Genomic DNA, 23,424 nt, shown 5'->3' on the forward strand with positions numbered 1-23,424 from the left:
TTATGGCAGGTTTACCACCAGGTCATGTGAAGGGTGATAAACCGCAGTGTGTTTTCTACATTTATCAGTCGTTCTATTACGTTCCGGGATGGGAAATTTAAGGTCACAGTAAATGACTGAAGACAGGTGCATTAATAAATGTGCTTCTTCCCATTAGACTCCTGTGAGTCTGCACAGATAAACTGTTATGAAACGTTCATTATGAAATTGAACTCTCATTTCAGTATCATTGTGCTCAAGTTGATAAATACCTTTAATAGATTTAATCAACCGAGCCAAATACCGTGATCAAGATTTATAGTGAACTGTCCCAGATAGATGGATACTTCACGTGGAGACTTTTAGAAATCATAAAAAGTATTGAGCCTCTTTTCACTGCTGCTTAATAAGTACCTGATTTTCATATTTTTGCATATTTGGATGAATGCTTTTTTTTTTATGTCACCTTCAAATAGAGCCATCAGACTTTCACTTTGATGAAAGTCTTTTGTGGAATTGTCAGCTGGAGCCAGAGCTCCTGCAGAGTTTACACAAGGGGGCTGAGATTGGACTTCAGAGTGCTGAGGAAAAGAGATGAGCGACGCAGGCAGAGTTAAGGTGAAAAGTTTCACCTGTGTGGTTTTGGAAATTTCTTTTCTCGTACAGTTGCTCTCTGTGTCTTTTCAGCTCCACGGATGCCAGCAGTCGGTGCGGCAAAGTGGTCAGAAGCAAACAAAATCTGAAAGATGAAAAATGACACATTTTTCCTACATTGACACTTGTTTCCTTATATGGATTCCCTGCAGATGCAGTAATATGCTGCCTGAGTGCATGAAAGCCTGCCAGTCTCTGAGTGTAAATGCCACAGTGGAAAATATGATAAATATTTCTTCAAAAACACTCACAAGTTGCCTGTTTGTGATTCAGCATGACATTTTCATGGCAGAAATTGTGCAAATCAATCCCAAGAAAATAGAAGTAAAAAAAAACAAAACTTGGTGATACAGCAACACATCCTCACAGGCCTACATAAACAACTGTACAGATCGATGGCCAGTGACCTCACCCTTCCCAAAACAGCATGACTGTCGCAGCGTGCCAGCGACAGACGTAATGGACCTTCATCATCCGGTGGCAGTTTGGTCAGGTTCAGCCACTAAAGCTACAGTATTGGATCACATTTAGGAAAACAGCGTGGTTTGGGTTAAAGTAAGTAGGTTAGAAACAATTTCCTCAACTGCCCTACTCCTACTATTACTGTCGATGCAAAGACAGCAGAAGCAACATGGCTACCACTAGCAGCCTGGCTTCATTCCAAAGCAGAAAACAACCATGAGAATCCCAATTTGACTGGGAAATGTGATCTCAGTGCTATGAAATGACAGTAAAGCAGTCAGTTTATTAAAAAGAAGAATATTATTATTATTAAGTCAAGTTTTGTTTCTTACTGATCTAATAGAAAGAGTCCCAGTGGTGAGGGGAAACACATATTGATGGGGGAACAGACTGTCACAACACCAGCGCTCTCCATCAAGTTAGTGCCCGTCTGTTCACTCTTGTTTTACCTCTGTTTCTATCACTCTATTGCCTCCTCCATCAGTGGGGTTTCTTCTTCTGCTCCTGTTTTGGTTGTGCAGTGACAGATGCACTCCCTTTGTGCTGTAATCTGACCTTCGTTTTTCCATGAAGAATCCAGACAAACCAATTAGCATAGTAGAAGTGAGGTCTAGAGGGAACTCATCTATACGTGGATAGTGTCATTTTTTCTGCAGCCATTACACCGCAGTCAGAATGATAAGTTAAATAAAAAAAAGTTGTCTTTGTTCCTGCGTTACGTACATGACCTTAATTACAGCCTGCACCACCGCTTCAGTGTCGCCTAACAAGAATAAATATATGGGTCATGATAAGCTGCTCGCATTGTTGACCTGTGTGGACATTTATCTGAAGAGGACGAGCTGCAGCACAGATACAGATACATTTGCCGGAAACAGACAAAATGTGCCGTCATTAAACACCTCTGCAACAGTGTCAAAACACAGATCATAACTGGTGTAATCCTGCGACTCGTAAGCAAGAGAAAAAAACAAGTGCTGAAAGGTGATAATGAGATACTTGTTGGAATTCACATTAACTTCATAAGCTTTGAGTTGACTCTATTAGTCAGACTGACTTGCAGCCAAATGAGTTAAAGAGGTAAATTTGCTTAAAACGTCTCCATCTCCAGGATCATAAGCAGCTAAGAAAGAGAAGGGTCAGAGTCACACTGCCCTGATAATAGAGCTAACAAAATATTACTGCGCCTCCACAATGATCACGAGCAATCACTCCTGTTTGTTGTCCCGCTTTCGCACATGCACTACCTCACACACACACTCATAGCTCCAACCTTTTGAAGTGTAATGTATGAAAATTACTTCCTGCACGATAGCACGCGGCACCCTCCCCACACTTCTTATCTCTGACTGTGTTTTGTTTATCTGCCTCCTCACCGTTGCTCTCCATTTATCAGCTGCTCTGGCATTCCCGTTAAAGCATCCCTGTGGCTCGTCTCTTGGACAATGATGGACACAGGTGGTCAGAGAAAGTGTCCACATGGCTGAGACCAGAGCACTGTCCTGGGGCTCTGGCAGTGGCCTTGAAGGCTTATCATTTCTCCACAGAAGTGCTCTTTCATGCTTTTGATCTGGTGTAAATTAGTTTCTGGCTTTTCCTCCCCGCCACTGTCATTGAAAAAAAATCCCAGTGGCGATGGGTATGATCGGAAACTTATGTTTAATTTTTCTGCTGCCATCATGTCTGCATACGTGATCTTAATTGACGATCTTAAGGAGGGTAGTTTATGAGATAAAACACGTCAGGACCACTTAGAAGGAAAAAACCAGCCCGGTCGCCAGGATATAGTGTCAGCAGTTAACGTTTCTGCAAAACACTGATACGTCCAAGGATGACATTTGTAGCAAATATGGCATACCATGTTCACGTTATAAGCTTAGTTATTAGCTTACTGTCACATCAGCAGGTGGAGGGGACGGTGGTGGCATTTTACAAGCCAACAAGGCTGGCAAAAGCAGTTTGAGTCACACCAGTACATATTTTGAAGTAGACCTGGGGATATTTCTAGCTTTTTTTGGCGACAACTGCAGACTTTTCCCGCTGATTTTCTGGTGACGAAAACTAGTTATTTTCACGTTAAGTCAGGCCATCTCAATCTACGATCGTGGCCACCAACATGGGTATTTTAAGCCAAACCATGATGTTTTTCTAACCCCAGCCAAGTGCTTTTTGTGCCTAAACATAAACAGAGCATAAGTGCGACGTTGTTACGAGAGAAATATAGATAATTTCACATATTGTGAAGTTGCAATATAAAGAAACGTTCAGTTTGAACTTCTCTGTGGTTTACTTAACTAACATTTATTCTGGTGATACAGGATATCACTAATTTACTGTCTTAGCTGCCATCAAGGCGTCACAATTTACCAGTATGTAGTTATCTATTTGGATTTGAAATTTTATAGACTTTATTACCAGATTAAAGTAACAAATAAAAAATAAAAGACAATTACAAGCTAACATTAGTAAAGAATACATAGTGTAGCTACATGTGTGATTTGACAAAAACAGTAGCATCCAAACTTTAAATTACAAAAAATTATATTAAAGTAATATAAAGTAAATTATACATTGAATACAAATACAGAATGAGTGGGAAACACAAGGCCAAACAAAAGGCTAACATAATAAAAAATGGCTCACCCATTTCATAAAGCACTTGTCGATCCTTCCTGTTAGGAATAAAAGATGTATTTTCATATGCAGCCTTGTTGTTGCACCATCATTTGTGGCCATTTGAATGCTTTAGAAATCACTGAAGGGGTTTTATCTCAAAGGAACTGTTAAACAAACACAGTTCAATCAGAGACCTGGTGAGAAACATCTACCTGAATGTAATCATGGAACAATGCCCACAATCAATGAAGGACTCCAAACCCGAAAAAATGAATGTAGAGGAGTGAAAATGTTCAAGTGCATTAACCTCCTTAACTCATATAGTTCACGTACAACAGTTTTCTTTACTCCTGATGTTTTCAATTAATTTGTACTTCTGCACTTACTCAATAGAAAAACCCAAATCGATTAGGTATCCTAGTCTGTGATGGCGACACTACCGATACTAGGTATTTTATTTGTACTAGGGTCAGTGCCCGGGACAATAAATGGTGTTTCACATTCGATCACATTCCGGGCAAATGAACATTTGTACATTTGTACATTATTTGCCTTTCTGCTGCTTTCAGCAATCACCTCATTAGTTCACAGAATAAAAATGTGTAATTTACCATAAAATGCTGCCTTGTGTTTTAAAAAGCATGTGATTAAGTAATTAACAGAAAATAGTCAAAGGGAAAAGCCTAATATTTGGAAAATCACCCTGAGGTAATGCAATTATATTAAAAAGTACCGTATTAATGATGCAATCACCTAATGACACATTGCTCCTCCTACATGATACTGCATTAGCTGCTTTTAATAATAAAAAGCATTGGATATCAGTATAAATGTTGATGTATTAGTTTTACTCGATTAAAAACATTAAACAAGGTAGAAAAATCAAATATGGCAGAGTTTTAAAAGCTGCATTTTTCAATCAACAGGATCAACTCAACCCAATCACGAGAATAAATGTCAACAATTTGACTTTCTGACCTTTGGTGAAACTTTTCAATTTCAGTTGTTCTAACAGTGCTGTGCTCTGGGTGGGTTTAGCCACAAAAACCACTTGGATTGGGTCGGGAAAAGATGATGTTTTGGCTGACCTGGTTCTGTCACCACAAAGGTGGCTGGAAATTGTCCCGATGTTTCCTTCAAAATATCTGGTGGTTTCATGCTTACAAATGTTGGAACAAATGTCATACCAGCACCATCAGCACCGCATTGTGACATGACAGCTCATGGACATGTGATGTGAACATGATAGGACATGTTTTGTAGAAATGTCAATATTGTGTATATGATAAGTGCAAATGGTAACACTTCATTTGACAGGTCTGCAGATTTAATGGTAAGCATAGATGGTAATTAACAAGTGCTCTGACGTTAAGCAGACATGTTGAGCAGACGTTAGCCAGAAGGTAAGATGGCATGATCAGCTTCAAGTTTCCTGGAAAACATATTCAAGAAATAAGCTGCTATTTACTTATGTCTTATTGGAAAATCCTTGAATATTATTTTAAATAACGTCGGGGTAATTTTCAACAGATTTTGAGATAAACATTGTGGTGATTTGGGGGGTATTGTCAAGAAATGTCCAATAAGTTACTTACCACCTGCTTTCAATGATATTTGTGGACCTGTAAAATGCAGTGCTACTGTGCAAATCTGAATGTATCCATGGTTTGACAGATGTTGGACTACATTTGACTAGATATGCTGTCCGTATCTGGTTTAATGGAGAAAGATTGACAGACTGTCATGATTACCTTTTAAGCAATTGGTAATTGTCAGTGACCCGTGTGATAGCCGAGATAATCAATTCCATTACTGTCTGCGGCTGTGGCGAGGAAAAAGCATTGTGTGCCTCTTTGTGTTTTATTGCAGAGGGGTGAGAAACATTTTTTACTGTGATCCTCAGGGGTAAATTAAATTTCTTGTTGATGAGCCCTCGCTGCACTGACGTGAAAAAGAGACTGGATATTTAACTGTTCTGCTTCTGTGCTTCCTCCCTCCAGGCCAGAAAAATGTTATCTCCTATTCATTATTTGGCTTGTCATATCATATGAATTACCAGACAAGAGAACCACTTTCAAATAATGTGAATCAGTTTGCAAAACTTGAGCCACAGTATCAATAAACTTCAGCCAGTGTTGGCTCACCAGAACTGCACTCACAACAATATGTGATTAGGAAAGGAAAGAGGCTTTACTATAGGGACCGGGTATGATGTATAGCAGGAGGAATAATGCTTATTGGTTGTGGCCACTGTGAGGAAAGGGCCCATCTCCCTCTGCTGAGGAGTGTCACATGGAATTTGTTTCCATTTGTGCAAGGCAGCGAATCAGTCAATTTCATCTCCGTGTCCCTTTTCTCTTCTATGCATCCCAATGAGCTTAACATAATATTAAAATATGGCAGAGAGCTGATGAGAAAAAATGAGCATAATGCCCATCTGAGCCTGCTGCCTTTACTGTCCGTCCCTGTTTTTACTGCATCCACCGGTGAGCCGCATCGATTCTGACTGCTGACGTTTCAACAAAAGCAGAAACACATCTACAGTGTGACGCATTAACACCTCCGCCCCATCCACACACACACACACACACACACACACACGAACAGAGCAAAACAGATGCATTTAATATGCTTGTCTGAAAGGTCAAGTGTACAAAGGAAATTGCCTCGGCCAACTTATTGGAGAATGTAATGAGATGGGATTGTTTATGCAGGCACTAAACACTTGTCACAATTGATGCTTTTTCCTTGCTTATTTTAATACGCAACAGAAAAAAAATGAGAAATCACTTCAGGTTCCTTTAATAGGCTCCTGGTCACTCCTGTCTTTCAGTCTGGGTGTCACAGAAATCTCTTTAAAGCCTGTGTACACGCTCGGTGCCCGGAGCCCAGGTGTAATTGGTCACAGACATGTTGCAAGTGTGCTGGTAATTCCCTTACAGCATGCCAGAGCTCTGCCTTCCTCATTGCTATGCCACCTCAAGTGGTAACTGGGGAACTTGTTAGCAATTTTGTCTATTTGCCAGGGTACAGGAGGTGGACAAAATAACCAGAAACTTGTTCAATATTATACAATCCAATCTAGTACAATAGATCTGCAGTATACCCAGTCTCTGTTAAGCCTATACAGTAATGTGTCACAGAGGTGTTGAATCAGCTCTGCAGTGCAGACATTTTGGGGGCGAGCTTGTGGCATTGTTGTGTCAGGTTGCATTATATTGCACAGAAACTGTCCTTGCCAGAAAAAAAACGAAAATAATCTGTCATTTCTTCACATGAAAAAACACCAAGAACCATATCCTCCTGAAAGGCAGCCTCTAGTGGTGGCACAGATAATGGCTGTTTGCTCTCAGGAGTCAGAAGTAGTGTGGTGTTTTCAAGCGCAACACATATGTGTATGTATGACACATGTTTAAGCATCTGCACTCATTGTTTTATATTTAATGTGTTTCATTGCAGTGTGGCACTTCTGTATATATATATATATATATATATATATATATATATATATAAAGGTGTAGTCGAGAATTCTTACATGTTATGTATTTAATGTACTTGCACTGCGTTATTGAATATATTAAATTATATATTATTGACATTCAACAAATATACCAATATTGCAATTTTTTATCAATTGTAAAACATATTACAATATATGTTGCAAAAATATACTATCTTGCAATATTTGTATATATATATATATATATATAATGGTATAAAATGGCGTATACGTATATCTTTCCATAGATTATATATATATTTTTAATATATTACTTATATTATTTTTCAGTATGTGTCATGATATGCTTGTTCTGTAAGGGAATATTTTTTGACTTCTTCTGTCTGTCTTTAGTTTTGTGCTATGAGCCAGTGAAAAGTGCGTGGCGTATATTGCAGTTTTGAGACGAGGTCAGTGGTGGATGGTCGGGCATATAAAGCATCTGGATTTGCCACTGGAGACCATTGTTTACATCCCAGCTCACTTTTGGTTGCCTGCACCTGCCCTAACCTTAAAGGAGCAGTGTGCTGATTCTACACATCAAAGTCTGTTTACAGGTGTTTTGGTGCACCGCTGCATATGTGGAAAGGTCTTTTTTAGTCTTAAAGTCGTTTGTGGCTCCAGAGGGAGCTGTGCAAAGTCTGATAAATTACCTCGAGTGATGTCATTCGAGGCGATGTCAGGTGGGATTGAAGAATACAAAGTTAACAGTAGGCGAGCTCACCAGACCTCTGTAGCCTGCTGCTTAACTCTGCTTGAGGCCAGCCGCTGGAGGCTACACTGGCTGTTACTAGCATCAAGATGCATTGTGGGTAATACAAGTGCTAGGTTTAAACAAGTGGGAAGAATGCATGGAATAAAAAAGAGATGATATCTCCGGTTCTGCTGCACTGATATTTGTTAGTTGTTTGCTAAATCACAGAGATGGTAGATCAGAAATCACTTGTGAACTATTTGTGTGACAGTCATTAGACATTTATGTCAGTTTATACCAAAAGGAAGGTGACAATTGTCATTTAGGTTGGATGATGTGTTGACAGTACTGCTGTAGTTGGTATTTCTAGTGTCTCTGCGTTGCTTGTGATGTGTTCGAAAGGTGCTGAATCTGCTCTACAGTCATTTCCGAGGCTGCAGATTGATGTGTTGTTGTTTCAGATGTTCCTGTAATTGTGTCCAATTATCGCTTTGAAGACGTTTTCTTCAAGCAAGCCACCTGGTTACACCTCCACTCTCTGGGGAGTTTGGAAAAAGAGACCTTTGTCTTCGGCAGTGTGGAAAAGAAAAGCCTCTTTGGTATTCGTTCTGTAACATACAACGGCTAATCTACTCTGAAAAACTTGCTCTATTCTGATGTTATACTGTAATTGGTATTACTGAACCTCGTGTTACTGAGATGTCTGTTACCCAGATATTAGAGAGACAAAGCAAATTAGGGAAGAGCAAAATAGAAGCAGAGCGACGTGTTACATAAAAGTGACACCGAGGATTTGTTCCAGGAGACTTCACCCAATCCAATCAAGTGGGCTTTTCTGGATGAGTTCTCAAGCGATTCTTGCATCTCTCGGGAGAAAGCACTCAAGTTAACCTGTCCTTCAGTAATGAGCAAATGAGCATTCTTGGTTACGAGTATGATATTCGGCTGGGTTCTGCACCTTTAACAGCCCACACAGTCACACGTACATCACTGTATGGTTTCAACAGAATATCAGAGAGGCGTGATCGCTTTATGTCACGTTGTCATGCTACTGTGTTAGAACAGAACGTGTGACACACGTTCTGTTCTGCCACATATCATCACCGAACCTGCTCATAGTTGTGGCTTTTATGTCCTTTCAGCAAAGTAAGCAACTACAATTTCAGATTTTTATTATGATTACATGCTTGTGAAAGGTTGTTTTTGTGCAGCTTCCTTTGCAGATCCAGCGTGTCAAATCAAGTTACGCTTCGATCCAAGACATCCGGTGCAGATATTTCACATTATATTATGTGCTACTCTAATGGGAAGCAGAATGCAAAAACGCAGGTGAATAATTGGAAGCTTTGTGTGTTTGTTTTTGTGTTGATTTCAACGCTTGAGCAAGTCAAGCCTGAAGGGCAGACATGATGTATGTACCACTGCATAATTATCACAACAGGTAATAAGAATAAAACCCCATGGTGACATCTCTCATTATAAAACAGTATGAAGTCTGGTATAGTAACCTACACACAACATGTGCCTCAGTTGTATGATCACTTTACTTTACATTTTCTGGAAAGTGTATAATTATAAAGCAATATTTTTATAACCTATATTACAGTAACAGTATGAAATTAATGCTCATTAGAAAACTTGTGCTGCGTAGCTGCTGGTGGTCGCTGAAGAAAAGAATTGTCCGATGAATGAAAGGTAGAAGCAGGTTTTCTGTACGAGAGTCAGACATTAAACAGTCGATAGTGTATTTCAAATGAAACTTGATTCAACATATAAAAACAAGGTTCTTTTATTCTCCACCAGGCAGTGAACAGAAACCCTCATTAAAAAACAACATCAGGCTCTCAAACACCAAAAAGACGAATTCGGCAAACACACACACACACAGAATTTGTTTTGTGTGTCGTCTATTGCTGTTTACAATATTTAATCATCATCAGCGGTTGTGTTTATTTGTATTCTGCATCGACTCAGTGGAAAACAACAGAAAGTATCATTTCCAGGAGTTGGTGCATGGTTGCATCAACAAAACATCAGACGTAAACACGAGAGACCGCTCTTCATTTCCTGTTTCAAAACCGACTGATTTTTTTCAAAACCATGACCATGATCGTTCCCTAACTTTAATCACATGTTTATTATTGTAACCATGATGAAAACTTTCCCCAAACTTTAACAAAGTAGTCATTTTTAACCCCCATACCACAATGTGTCACTCCCAGTGGTGGACCTAGGCTGTCTGAGTTGCAGGGGAAGAAGAGATTAAAAGGGCACCAGCTGTAGAAATACATTTAAGGCTCTACTTTATATTCTGCTGTGATATTTGAAAAGTGCATTTATTGTACTTTTTCTCTTGCATTCAAGATTCAAGATCAGTTTCATTGTGATTCTACAACACATGATTGTATGGGTGTAACGTTCATGGTGGAAGAGCTCAGGAGTCACGCAGCAGCACCTCACTGATATCACTGATGCTCCTGGGCGGTTTAAATGACCCACTGCAGAGCCGTCTGGTTCTGGGCCGTGAAGCAAACATGCCAGTTTGTGATGTTTCCAGTCTGAGCGCTTTTTATTGCCCCTCCCTAACTGAACGTGAACTTGGCAAGGGAAGATTTAAATTGTTTTATTACGTGACTTAGATTTAATGCATAAATACTAAATCTCTGTAATAAAAACATACAGGGAACTATTAAACCATGTATTGGCATGTGGCACTATATCATGTTTTCTTCACCCTAGAGGGCACTTTTCATGTTTTCTTGCACATCGGGCCACTGTGGAGGGCACTTTATCATGTTTTATCCACCACAGGGGAATCCAGAGGGCAACTTTTGCTGCATTTTCTTTTCTTCGAACCTGACGGCACCAGGGTGTCAAGTTGTGATAACTTCAGCTACATCAACAGGTGAAGCTGCACACCATCCTGACATGTCTGTGTGTTTGTTCACCAGACAGAAAATGGTAAATGGACTGTATTTACATACAGCTTTGCAAGTCTTCTGGCTCATCAGCTTTACAACACAGGACACGTTCATACACTGATGGCAGAGGGCGCTTTCTAACCAAACTCATATTTCTATGTTCAGTCATTCACAAATACACGGGAGCAGTCATTGATAGGAATATGGGTTTCAGTATCTTGTCCAAGGGCACGTCAACATGCAGCTGGAGCTGGGGATCGAACCCTCTGATTGGTGTACGACCAGCTCTGCCTCATGAGCTCAGTGAATTAGCAGTTGTTATTTTGGTTTGTTGTTTTAGTTCAATCCAGAACACATTGCCTTTTTCTGTTAATACACTGAATTCACAATAAATGTAAAAATAATACCACATAAATATTCAACACGTCGGGGAAATGTTGTCTGGACCTGAAGTGTGACAGTAACCAGTACATTCGGTGTTCAGTTCAGATACTCTGGGACTGTTTCATTTTGATCAGTGGCCTCCAATTGCTGTGTAGGTGTATCTGACAGTATTTCTGCTGACTTACTGACTCTCTGATTTCCGACCGAATGAATTCACTTCTGATAAACCTGCCTCAGCACTCACAACTCTTGGCTTTATACTATATTCTACTATATCACTTCCTTTAAGTTTTCCCCCGAGGTTGATTGAATATAGTCTCCCTTCAGCTTCCAAAGGATCTCCTTTTATAACATATAGTGATCAGTATTCCTGCAGATATCCCACCGCTTCAACAGTTTATCAACTTTCAAAAAACAGTTGGGTCTGAAAGATGAGACTTGTGGCTGACACTGGTGGGTCCAGCTGTGATACATATAGTGGTGGTCTGGACAAAGATCGTCCAAATGTCAGATTATTTATGCAGAAACTAGAACTAAATCATTTAATATGAACACAGTCAAAGATGCAAAAAAGCAGAAATGGAAAATTAAATAACAGACGCAGTCCATGTAAAGGTCAATGCTATTCCATTATTTAGCCAGGATGCAAAAAGGTTCTTAACAACATAGTTAACAATAACAAAAACCTCTTTCCTAGTAATGCTGCTAGATTATTGTTTATTTCAAATTCCAGCATGTCCTCCTCATAAAAACAACCATATAGGTCGACTGTGAAAGCAGCTTATTACCACCCGTTTTTACACTTCTAATTATCAAGGCAATAAAGAAGGACGTCAGGTGAAGTAGTATAAAGTCTGCATAAGGAGGAGGTCGGGTATAGATGCTTACATCAAAGAAACGCAGGCCTTTAACCCAGGAGATCGCTGTTGTGTAGTTGAGTTATGTCACGTACATTAAGTAACTGAAGTTACTTAGTCATTTTATGGCAAACCATCATGTTTCCCAATAAAGAAGCAGTTTGCCCAAATGTGAAGACTTAAATGTAACATAACAGTCCCCCAGGAAGAGTTAGCTGTCCTGAAACCAGCACTACATATTGTTACTGATTGCTGTTTAAGAGGCTGTGGTGCTAAATTATGAATGATCTTAAATAATAAACCAACATCGGCCATGAACAGAACATTTTCAAATGACAGAAGATTACACTTTATAACTATATTTCACAATATTGAGGATTTGCTTTTTTATCCATGATTTTCAATGATTGCTCACAGAGACTATTAAGTGGTTGGGATTACATCCTGTTTGAATGAGACCAGGTTGTAATACGGTTTAAAAATGTGACAATATCAGTGCATATATGCACACATTTGATTATTATTCACTCTACAGTAGGTTGTCTTTTGGCTTTTTTTGTTCTATGCCTCTGCATGTTTTAGCCCATTAACCTGAACTGCAAATCACAAATATCACATTACTGCAGATAAACCAAAGCATGTTTTTTTTTTTTATTAACTCCTCCCAGGAAGCCATTGTTTTATGATAACAGCATCAACCTTTTAATGGATCATGGCGTCATATTTTTTATGACCCAAATTTCTAAATAGTTCAAATAAATCTGGCCACTGAGAGCTCTGGGTATAAAGGACATTTGAGCTCATAGACAGACTCCTCTGAGTGAAACTGTTGGGCTAGAGGAGGCAAGGCTAGATGAATAAGTACAGCATATTAAGGCCAAATTACCTCCTTAAACACAATACTTGGTCATAATATCATGCACACCAAATGGCATGCTGCCTACAGCCAAGGGACCATCCACATTAGAACAAATTAGTCTGTTTCAACCCAACACTTTGCAGGCTAGCAGGACAAAAGGCTTCTAGAAAACAAAGCTAGGCTGGCCCACAGCTGCATATGAAGGTCATGTGACACCCAGGCACCCGAAAAGACCGTTGGGTCCAGAAGGCACCATATCAAGCACCACACCAATGCATTATGGGTACCAACGGCAAGAAGCACCAGGGAGTTTTTCCAAATCTCTTTCTTCTTTTGTAGAAACCAGCTTTCTGAGGTATAAATGTTTAGACATGCGATCCACTGAAAGATGCAACATTCTGCAAGCTTGAATGTCTAAAGGGAATTTTTAAGAAGGATACCAAAGTTCAAATTACGAATATTCAAATAATTATTTATTTTTTAAATGTGAGTGTGGGGTTTGAGTATATGGAGTATATCCATAACCTACGAGACATCATATCTCACTCGATGAATCAGCAGTGCTGATCTATGGTTTTTACAAAATGTTCTGATCAGCTTGACGGAGACACGATTATTAAAAAGATCAAAATGTAAAATCCACAACTGCTACATCAGCACTCTTGTGCTCAGGAAGCACTCTTCAACTTTTCTAATAAATGTTCGTGGCAAGAAAAAATATTTGTGGTCATGAAGTGTTTGACATGCAGGTCTGACTTTGTCCAGCTCTGCTCCTGGGGGCTCGCTGCAGGCTGCTCGCTCTCTGGCAGCCAAACTAGATCCTGACCAGCAACAACTGGGTTCAGCAGATTAAACTGTTTGAATGGAGCAATTAGTAAAGAATAGGTGTGAGTGGTTTACTTTGTCTAAGAATGTATTCTCTTCTGTTTGATACATTAGCAAGCTCACAGAAAGACACAGAAGCTGTTTGACGTATCTCATTTGTGGCTAGAAGCTAATGCTAACTGGTTCATCTTTTATGCTGTTAAAGTAAAACTGTAGTTTGACATAATTCAATTCCACATTATATATATTATATAACATTACATAGAAAACATGAAACACAACTCCAATTAATGCTAAAGTTGTTCTGTGTCTGCTGGATGTAGACAGCTTTGCTGACACATTAGATGATTGTTTGTGTGAGTGAGTGCCTGACAGAGAGATGTCTTGTTGACACTCACAGTATTTTATGCTAATATGTAAATATGTTGTATATTTTGCTAAATAAATCAAATCTGTATAACATTATTGCTTTAAAGCCGCAGCAATCAATATTCAGTATGAACAAAGAATCAAACACCAGAAGCTGACAGCGGTTTTGAAGAAAAAGCTCTGATACAGCCACAACATGGCAGACGGACAAATATACCAACCAGCTGGTGCCAACAGTGGAGCAAGAAGCAGCTAAAGATCATCCAAAGATCCAGAGATCGTTCTCAGCAGTTGGTGGGGACCAAAACAAAGCTTAAAGGAGAGAGAATATGTGACATTCATTCATCAGGTGGATACAAACAAGACTCCAAATGAAAGCTGATGTGTCTGGATGTGTGATAGCCAACTGTTTGCTTGCTCGTTAGCCGTAGCGACTTTATAAGTTGATATATTAATGTTTTGTTTTTATGATCGTTCTGCTGCCCCCAAGTGGCCAAAAAGAGAAATCAATGAATGCAGTTTTAAAGAAAAATAAGACAATAGTGACAAAAGAGTAAGAACAACTCTGACATGGGTAGTTTGTGAAGTTTAATGTTAAACCGCATGACTTGTTTTTTTTTCTTTTTTCCACACACATTAGTAATATTTACATCAAACATAACTTCAAATAAAAAAAGAACAGATTAAGTTGTTTCACATCATTTCATGATTCCAGCCTGGGCAACAAAAGAAGAGCTCATGACCCGAATAATTACTCACTGATTATCCTTCCACAAATGTACAATAACCTTCAAAAGAAATGTGCCTTAGGTCTATATATATGTATATATTTAAAAAAATAAAAACTAAATGTTACAGTCTTACAAAACACAAAACAACAAGGTCGAGGGTGAAAAAACAAAACATGGCAATCATCTTCAGGACATTCAAAATAATTAAATGTGACTGAAAACATGAGGATCTGACGGTAAAATGAATACGTGTAAATGCCACTTTAAGCACTTACACATAATAATAATAATAATAATAATAATAATAATAATAATAATAATAGTGATAATTAAGGAAAGGAAGGATCTCATGTATAATAAATGTGTCACAAAAAGACAAAGTAGTGTTTCAGTGTATTTTCGCACAGCAGGTACAGCACTATCAAACTCCTTCAGCGGTGCGAGGCCGCTGCTTAAACTAAATGCTAGCACACATATCGAGCCATTGCAAGACAACAAGGTGAGCACAGGAGAAAGTCTCACACGTTTTACTCTATCCCATTAACCACCATTAAGAGTAACACTAAATTACCTTCAACACCTCAAGGATTTTTTTTTTCACATCGAGCACAAACACGAGTATTTTCTTCTTTTCTCTATATTTTTTTTTCCAAACATACATCTGACATGGCAAAAAATGTGAACTTTCAGTTTATGCAAATGTTTCCGTGTCTACAGGGCTTGAGTGTAGGAGGCAGTATCCTGTAATTGGCTCGTCAAGCACATTAGCTTATGTATGGTTCTGAAATGAACAGTCACAGTGGAAAATGGACTCAGAAAATAAGTGGCGTGCTATCGTATATAACTAAGCATTCTCTACAAAAATACAGTAGCAAGCTATTCTCTTCAGTGTTTCTTACCGTTTCGAAACTCTTTAGGCTATATTAGTACAAATCATAGTCAAAAAAATATTTAAATATGTTAAACGTGTGGGTTGTCCTCGAAAAAGTCTTTCCAAACTTAACTTAAACAACTTAAACACTGTTTAAACAGATTTTTTTTTCCTAGGACAACCCAGGTATGTGATTGTCTTCACCTATTGCACCTGCAAAAAGAACAACTCCTGTCGGTTGATAACTCTGCACAAACATAAAGGACCCACGATGCAATGAGCCTTAAACCAACCTCCATGAGGAACTCAAGTTTTTCACATACAGATATGGAAAATACAGCATATGGCAAGCGATAAATGTAAACTGGGAACGTTTCGCACATTGCCAATCAACTATGTTTATTTCCCATCAGACAAGGTAATGTAAACGCTGGTGTTAAAAGAAAAAAGAAAAGAAAACGGATGAAAAGTGAATGAAACTATATGTCTTTGGCAACTACTGGTAGATTATAATAATAATAATAATAATAATAATAATAATATTAAAAATAATCATAATAATAATCATACATGGAGAAATAGAAGAAAGTAGATACTGTCGGATCAAGCCCTTTGTTTTTTCTTCGTAGCTAATCAGGATAACATTCGCATCTAATAGTCCAAAATATCCAGTCAACCTCCAGAACAGCAAAGCTATTAGGAAGAGTAATGAAGGATTCAGTTGAGAGACTGCCAATTCACATCTTTACATAACACTCTATCATTAACTGTCATTAAAGGGGTAGTCCATGTCATTATAGATTGATAATTAGCTTTACAAATCAAATGGCATTAATCGTTTTTTGTTGTTTTTTTTTTCACCAGAACACACTCGATCACACATAAAGTTTAGTATACGACTTTCAAAGAAGCAAGCATATGATTGACAGACGAAACAGAAAACAAACAAAAGAAAGCACGTCGCTATAAAAGGTCACTACCACTGTGGGAAATGTAAAAAATAAAAAATAGAAGAAGAGAAAAATAACATCTTGAGTGATACAATTCTGTACACGACGGTTGGCAAAACAAAAAAAAAAATCAACATATTCAAAGGTGAGGAAGCAATCAAAAACAAACAGGATGCGTGGGCGTGTGAGGGGTGAAGGGTATGAGTGGTGGAGGAGGGGAGTTGGTGCTGGCTATGCTAACATCACAAGGTGAGCTGGGTCCTACAGACAGCCTCAGTGGAGCAAGCAGTGCACAACACACAGGGGGACTCAGGGCCACGAATTACATTTTCATCGCTCGGATGAAAACACGTTTTAAGCTTATAAAATAAACAGAAGCGAGGTGGGGATGGATGCACATCCGTTCAGCAGAGTTTTCCATGAAGCTTTTTGTGGCACTATCACGTTGCCTCTTGCAGAGCTAAAAGTTATGTGGCGTGTCACACGGATTGCTCCTTGGGGAACTTGAACGGAGCCTGAGGGCCCGGGGCGGGGAAGCTTGTGTTGGAGTACATGGGCTCAGTGGGTGGGTGCTGCTGGTAGGGGTGCTGAGGCAAGAAAGTAACAGGAGGGTAGGCTGGAGCGGGCTGAGACTCGGGGAAGTGGTCCATGTTGCAGACGCGCTGGTAGCTCATGTATTCAGCTGGGTTCAACAGCTCTTCTGGACGCCTCCCAGAGTCCTGCGAGGGGGGAGACACAAGAAGAAGAAAGAGGATAATACTGCAGGGTCACACGGCTTCCTTGATCTGAGGAAGGCTGGCTGAACCTGAAATGAAGTGTCATCACATCAACACAATACAAGTGGTTTACTAAAAAGACAATATTAACAGTACACAATATCACACTTCAGCAGGATTTTTCTCAGCCCAGTCGCCAGGATGAATGTTGGTAATGTTTGTATGTGTCATAGGCTACGTACCGTATTGACATATCTACCAAACATGTCTGACTCTCATACCTTGAGGTGGTGGAGGTACAGGTGAGAAGACTATTGTTCCTTAACCTAACCAGAGCTAAGCACAGTTCTGTCAGAAGGTGAAATTGAAACTCAACAAAGGTAAAGCCACCAGTAATGTTAAGTTTTCAGAAACATACTGTGCATTGCCAACATTTTTTCTGGCGATTGAGTTGATTTTTCTACTGATTAATAACAGACAAACTCAGATTTAAACATACAGTAGATTTAATACATATTCATGCATATCTTCCTCCACGCTGAACAACCGTGATGCCAAAAGGGTCAGATTAATTACTGTATTCATGCTTCTTCATACTGCTTTGAGTCCTTCAAATAATATAGTTTGGTCTGTTCTTGTACTATCATCAATATTCAGTTTATTATAAATGTGGGCTACAGCCTGTATATATAACATTTTTTATGTTTTCTTTTATGTTTACAGTAAAGCAGAATTCATTACAGCACCAGCTGTGGTGTTAAATATGCAATAAGTGCCTAACTGGCCACTAACTTTTTACACTGAGGGCTGCATTTACATGAATCAGAAGGTGCGGATACAGATGGTGGTGTAACTACTGCAGGCCAGCTGCAGTTTTTGGTAATGATGCTCCATAGTTGTGAGAGGGGTCGGATACAGATACAGAAAATAGTGGATGTTTCAGCCCCAAATCAAAACGTATTTTCCACTTACCTGTAGTGCTTTTTATCCATCGGCAATTGTTTTGGTGTGAGTTGGTGAGTTTTGGAGATGTCAGCTTTAGAGATGTCTGGCTTCTCTTGAATATAATGGAACTGATGCCAAAGTGGCAAAAAATGACATTTGATAACAAAATCTACAGTAATCTGTCTTTCAAAAAATCCTGCCCCGGTTACTGAAGATAAGTCTGATGTAGGAACTATTTTCTTTTAACCGAACTACACCCGCCGACTGTAAAACTGTGCAGGATGAAGCATGCATCTACTCATTTACAAGAGGCTCGCTGACTAAGCTAGCCACCATTACAGCACAGTCGAGGAGGACATCCCACGCTCTCGTCCACGAGTGGATGCACGCTTCCTTCTGCACAGTTATACGGTCGGTGGGTGTAGTTGGCGGACAGAAAACAGTTGCTACATCGAACTGATCCAAACAAGGTCTGAGGGTTATCTTGAGTGACCTGTTCATGATTTCTGGAAAGAGACACTGCTGTGGAGTTTGTCGTTAAGTGTATTTATAGCACTTTGAGCACCGCAAGCTGAGTGCCTTCTAGTTCCATTATGTACAAGAAGGGAAAACATCCATTTGGCTGAAATTTTCAAAAGTCACAAAAAACACTAAAAGCACTACACCACAGGTAAAAGGGAAAATGTCATTTCAATTCTAGGGTGAACTGTCCCTTTAATTGATTTAAATCACTGCAGTCAGTTTTGTTGCAGCCCATGATGCTGTCATAATAGTATCTATTTAAAGTGGCACTCCAGTGATTTAGCATTTACTTTGCTGTAGCTGGAGCACTCACATGAAAAACAACTGACAAAAACAAAATTGCTCCATTCAGCTCGTCCATAGTAGATCCAGAAGTTGAAGTCTTCACCGTAGCTGCTAAGTTAGCACACCGCCCATCGTGGGTTGCACAGGCTCGCCTGCATATCAAGGGTGTGAATTTGACATTCAGAAACACTGATTACGCTGGACAAGCTGTATGGAGCTATTTTATTTTATTTTTTGTTTTTTTCCGTTGTTAAAAAAGTCCCCATCTACCTCATTTGTAAAGGAGAGCGCTGCAACGCTGTTTCGTCGCGAAGCTCCACATATGTTTTGTCGACGATGAAAGTTTCTATCGCGGGGGTGAGAAGATGATGGATTCTCATTTTTGGGTGGACTCATCCTTTAATATGATTACATAAAGCAAAGACTCCCACTAACTTGATTAAATATCAGATTTCCAGACATAACTGTGAGAAGCTTCTTCACAGCAGACTTTGTAAAGTGCTCTTGTTTTCTTTCCTGCCACCATCAACTTGAATCAAAACAACTGCCGCCGTTGTTCTTCCATGTTTGTGTTACATCATGCCGTCTGAAGCCTCCATTGTCTGGCTGTTTATCTACTAGACTTCTAGTGCTACTCGAAAGTTTTAATGGCTCTAAGATCTTTGACGGAGCTGTGTTCAGTGTGTCCTCCGGGTGTCACCCATTGTGCTGTGTAAACTTGTGAATATGGTTACCCAGCTGTAACCTGGAGTTCTGAGTTAGAGTCAATAAGTATGTAGCAACGTGCGGAGGCTTATTTATTTTTCATCATCCTCTGCTGGTAGTGTAAGTTTTTAATCAAGGCACTGGGGCTGGGTGAGGAATGCAAAATGGTGTTGTGCTCTGTGAGCGCACATGCTCAAATACGCTACATACTGTAGATTTAATCCACTGAACGAGGGAGCAGTCGTAAGTCACCGCTTGTCGGTGACACGTACTTGTTAGATTTGACTTGATGATGACTCTTCTTTACCGACAGCGATGCATTTAGTGAATTAACACAATGGACCAGTATCAGTTTTGGGTGAGAGGAGAGTCAAGATCCAAACGCCACAATTGCATTCTGCTATTGAGTTTGTATCGACAGTGCGATCCAGACTGCTCCCTGCTCATTCCAACAGAAGTGATGTGATCAAATTATGCAGGAAAGAAACTAAATTACTATTGTGGCAGTGTAGGGTCACTGATCTTGAGCTGCACAGACATAACCACAGTGCCGTCAGCCCTAAACGGTTTCAGATGTTTTTCAAAACATTAGTCTTGGATAACACACGATGACTGCTCTGGTTAACATTTCTTTTATGAGGAGTTCTTTGAATGTGTCTGGCATTTCTTTCAAGGACAATGATTATGACTGAAACATGATCATGAATGACAGTAATGATGAGAAGACATGCAAAAACAAAAACAAAAACGGATGAGAGTGAAAATGGAACTTACGAATATTCGTCAAGCATCTCTACATCTACGACAACGATGATCCCAACTCTGAAAATGTTTTGGTGGGGCAACAAAACCACAAACAAAACTTAAATCTGCCTACAAGTTGTTCAACCAAATATGAAAATGTGAAAAAGCTGTTAGAGCACAGATACGTGGGTTTGAAGGGTGAAACATCGGGAACAAAATAAGGAATCTTTGATAAGCAGGCCGTAAACAAAGTAACTTATGAAGACGGTGGAAAAGCCGAACACACGAGTTCCAACTTTGAGCATTAACGCAGTGCAGTTTCTTTAATCTGCATACAAATAACATGACTTTGGACTTTGAAAGTACATTTTTGCATGCAGGTGACACGCCGGTCCTTCCCATAAATTCTGTTTGCATCCAAATGCCACCATAAAAAATCACAACTGACGTAGAATAAAGAGGGAAAAAGTCCAAGTTGAGGTTGGTGTTGATGGGTGGGTCAAAGAAACGTGTGTAACCAAGAGTAAATGTTGATTTGTTTTAACTTACATCTATAAGTTAAAGGCAAAATATGTCATTTCTGCTGCTTATGGTCTCAAAACAAAACAAAAGACGTTTGCAGAGTCATGTGTGGGGAGGGCACAGGAGAGTCTGGTGCAGAGCCAGACCCTCTGGAGGAATAAACACCCAAAGTTGCATTGGATTCTGCTCTGATCCAGAGCCCCCGAGTGATGGGGACATGGTAATGTTTTAGGTTATCCACGTTGCATTTAATGTTTTCATTTAACAGGTTAGACGACCATTACCTCGAGTAAATTGTGAATTTCTCTGAGTTTGAATATTGTTGGAAACAATCAGGATAATGTAATTACACAACTCAACAAAATATATAACAAAGGTCTAGTCTTTTTTAAAGCATTTCAATGCAGATCCACTATCCACAGAAGTTAACGGGAAGGATTTTGGCATCAACTGCAGGCAAATTGGACTTTGTCCTGCTGCAAGTTGTGTGATTTGTAAACACATTGATGAGACTTGATTGATTAACAACGTGCAATTTGAGTGACTAAAAGACTGAAACGGTACCCAAGAAAAGAGGCTCTGATTTAAAAGGACACTGTGAGGCATGAATGGTAAGATAAGCACAGTGGAGGCAAAAGGGTGAGCGCTGATCTTGTGTGAAGGTGAATTTGGTGTTTTCACAGCAGAAGACACGGGAGTAAACCTCTCCTGACACACGTGCTGGAAACACGGACAGAAGCGTCTGAAAATCTTATTTGCTTCAGGTCAGCATCGAGGGCCGCTCAGACAGCTGAAGAAAAACGTTATACCTTGTCAGGTTATTCATTTCTTCGCTTTCTGAGAAGTCTTTGGTGATTTCAGCCCAAATTAAAACCAACAGTCTGAGCAGCAGTTCTCCTGACTTATACGTTTGTCTAAAGACATTTGGCAAACTGCTGCTGACGAAAGTCTGACTCCGTGTTCGGGACTTTGTGTCACTTTGAAGAAATGTTCAGTGAACCTGTAAGAAATGTGTTAACTACAGCTGCTGGTGGTTTCTAACAAATCCAAACTAGTTATTTAAAGCAATAGTTTGACATTTTGGAGAATATTCTTAAATCCTTGTGGAGAATGTCTTTTGCGTAAGAAGCTGGAGCCAGCAGTCAATAAGCTGGGAGCGTGCCTATGTTCCCACAGTCCTATGTTCCCACAGCCCTATGTTCCCACAGCTTCTAAGAAATGTGGGACCATAGGGCTGTGGGAACATAGGGATGACCCCGATAAAAGCTTAGCTTAGCTCAAAGACTTGAAACAGAGGGAATGAGCTAACCAGAGTTAACTGGCAAACGCAGCTACATTTAGCAGCAGTTAGCAGTTACTTTAGCCACAAGTAAAGCTAACTCCCCAGAGCTGCTCAAGCAGAGCCGCTTGAGGACATCAGAGAAATACCAGAAAATACTTTCTTCACAAAATATGTTCCACTTTCACCCAAAGCATTGGATAAAGTTATTTACGTTTGTTTTCGTACAATTAAAAAGCATCAACAGTTTTTTATCATTTCCATTGTTTTGCCATTATCGGGCCTGGCACTAACATATAGGGGACATATGGAGAAAGACGTGGTAAAAACACTTAATGGGACATTTAAAGGCGGATTTCGTGATTTGCTCGACAGAGTAAGCTAACTGTTTGCCCTGTTTCCAGTCGTATACTCAGCTAAGCTATCTGGCTGCTGCTACCTACTGCATATACACAGGTCCATTTATTGGCCAGATAAGAACTGTTCCTCTAAAAAAAAAGTGCATGTACACTGAGATACAGATATACTGTGTAGCAGACAGACATATCAAACAAAATGACTTCCTACAGAAAGTTTGTTTTGTGATTTCTTCACATCACAATGATTAATTTATTAGGTACAAAATCCGATGTTAGTGCCTTATTTACAGTATTATTGACTAAGTGTTGGTACCTGCTATACACTGCATGTGTCAGACTTGTGTAGGTTTAGTGGAAGGTACAGCGTGGTATTTCAGAGGGGCAGGAAGTGGATTATGTCAAATACATGTCCAGGAGGCATTACAGTGCAGTCCGAGCTGCAGAGAATCACACATGTCTGTTACACTGACAGCACAGATACACTCTGGACTGATTTCAGAGCAGCAACGAACCAAAAACTATTCACACCATTAAGAGCCTGCTGTCAGATTAAAAACTATCCCTGCGCTGCGTCCTTGTTTATTTTCAGGGCATCAAAGTTGGACCTTTTCACACTCAGGCTTTAAAGTTCTCCCACCATGTACTTGGCCTTAAATTACCGTCCGTAATATCAAAC

At 39.6% G+C, this 23,424-nt stretch overlaps 1 protein-coding gene across 3 annotated transcripts in view; it reads right to left on the reverse strand.

Annotated features, from left to right (window-relative positions):
* Positions 1-14,690: 14,690 nt before the first annotated feature.
* Positions 14,691-23,424, reverse strand: part of nectin1b (nectin cell adhesion molecule 1b) — a 243,200-nt gene continuing 234,466 nt past the window's right edge. Inside the window, exon 13 of one of the 3 annotated variants that reach the window (XM_084351956.1) lies at positions 14,691-17,390. In XM_084351956.1, the coding sequence (XP_084208082.1) occupies positions 17,151-17,390 (240 nt within the window). In that variant the 3' untranslated portion in view covers positions 14,691-17,150. The remainder of the gene's footprint in view (positions 17,391-23,424) is intronic. The other 2 variants (XM_084351958.1, XM_084351959.1) reach the window with 2 other exon arrangements.

This window comes from Pagrus pagrus (assembly GCF_965226575.1).
Source record: "Pagrus pagrus genome assembly, chromosome: 4".
Classification (NCBI taxonomy): Eukaryota; Metazoa; Chordata; class Actinopteri; order Spariformes; family Sparidae; genus Pagrus; species Pagrus pagrus.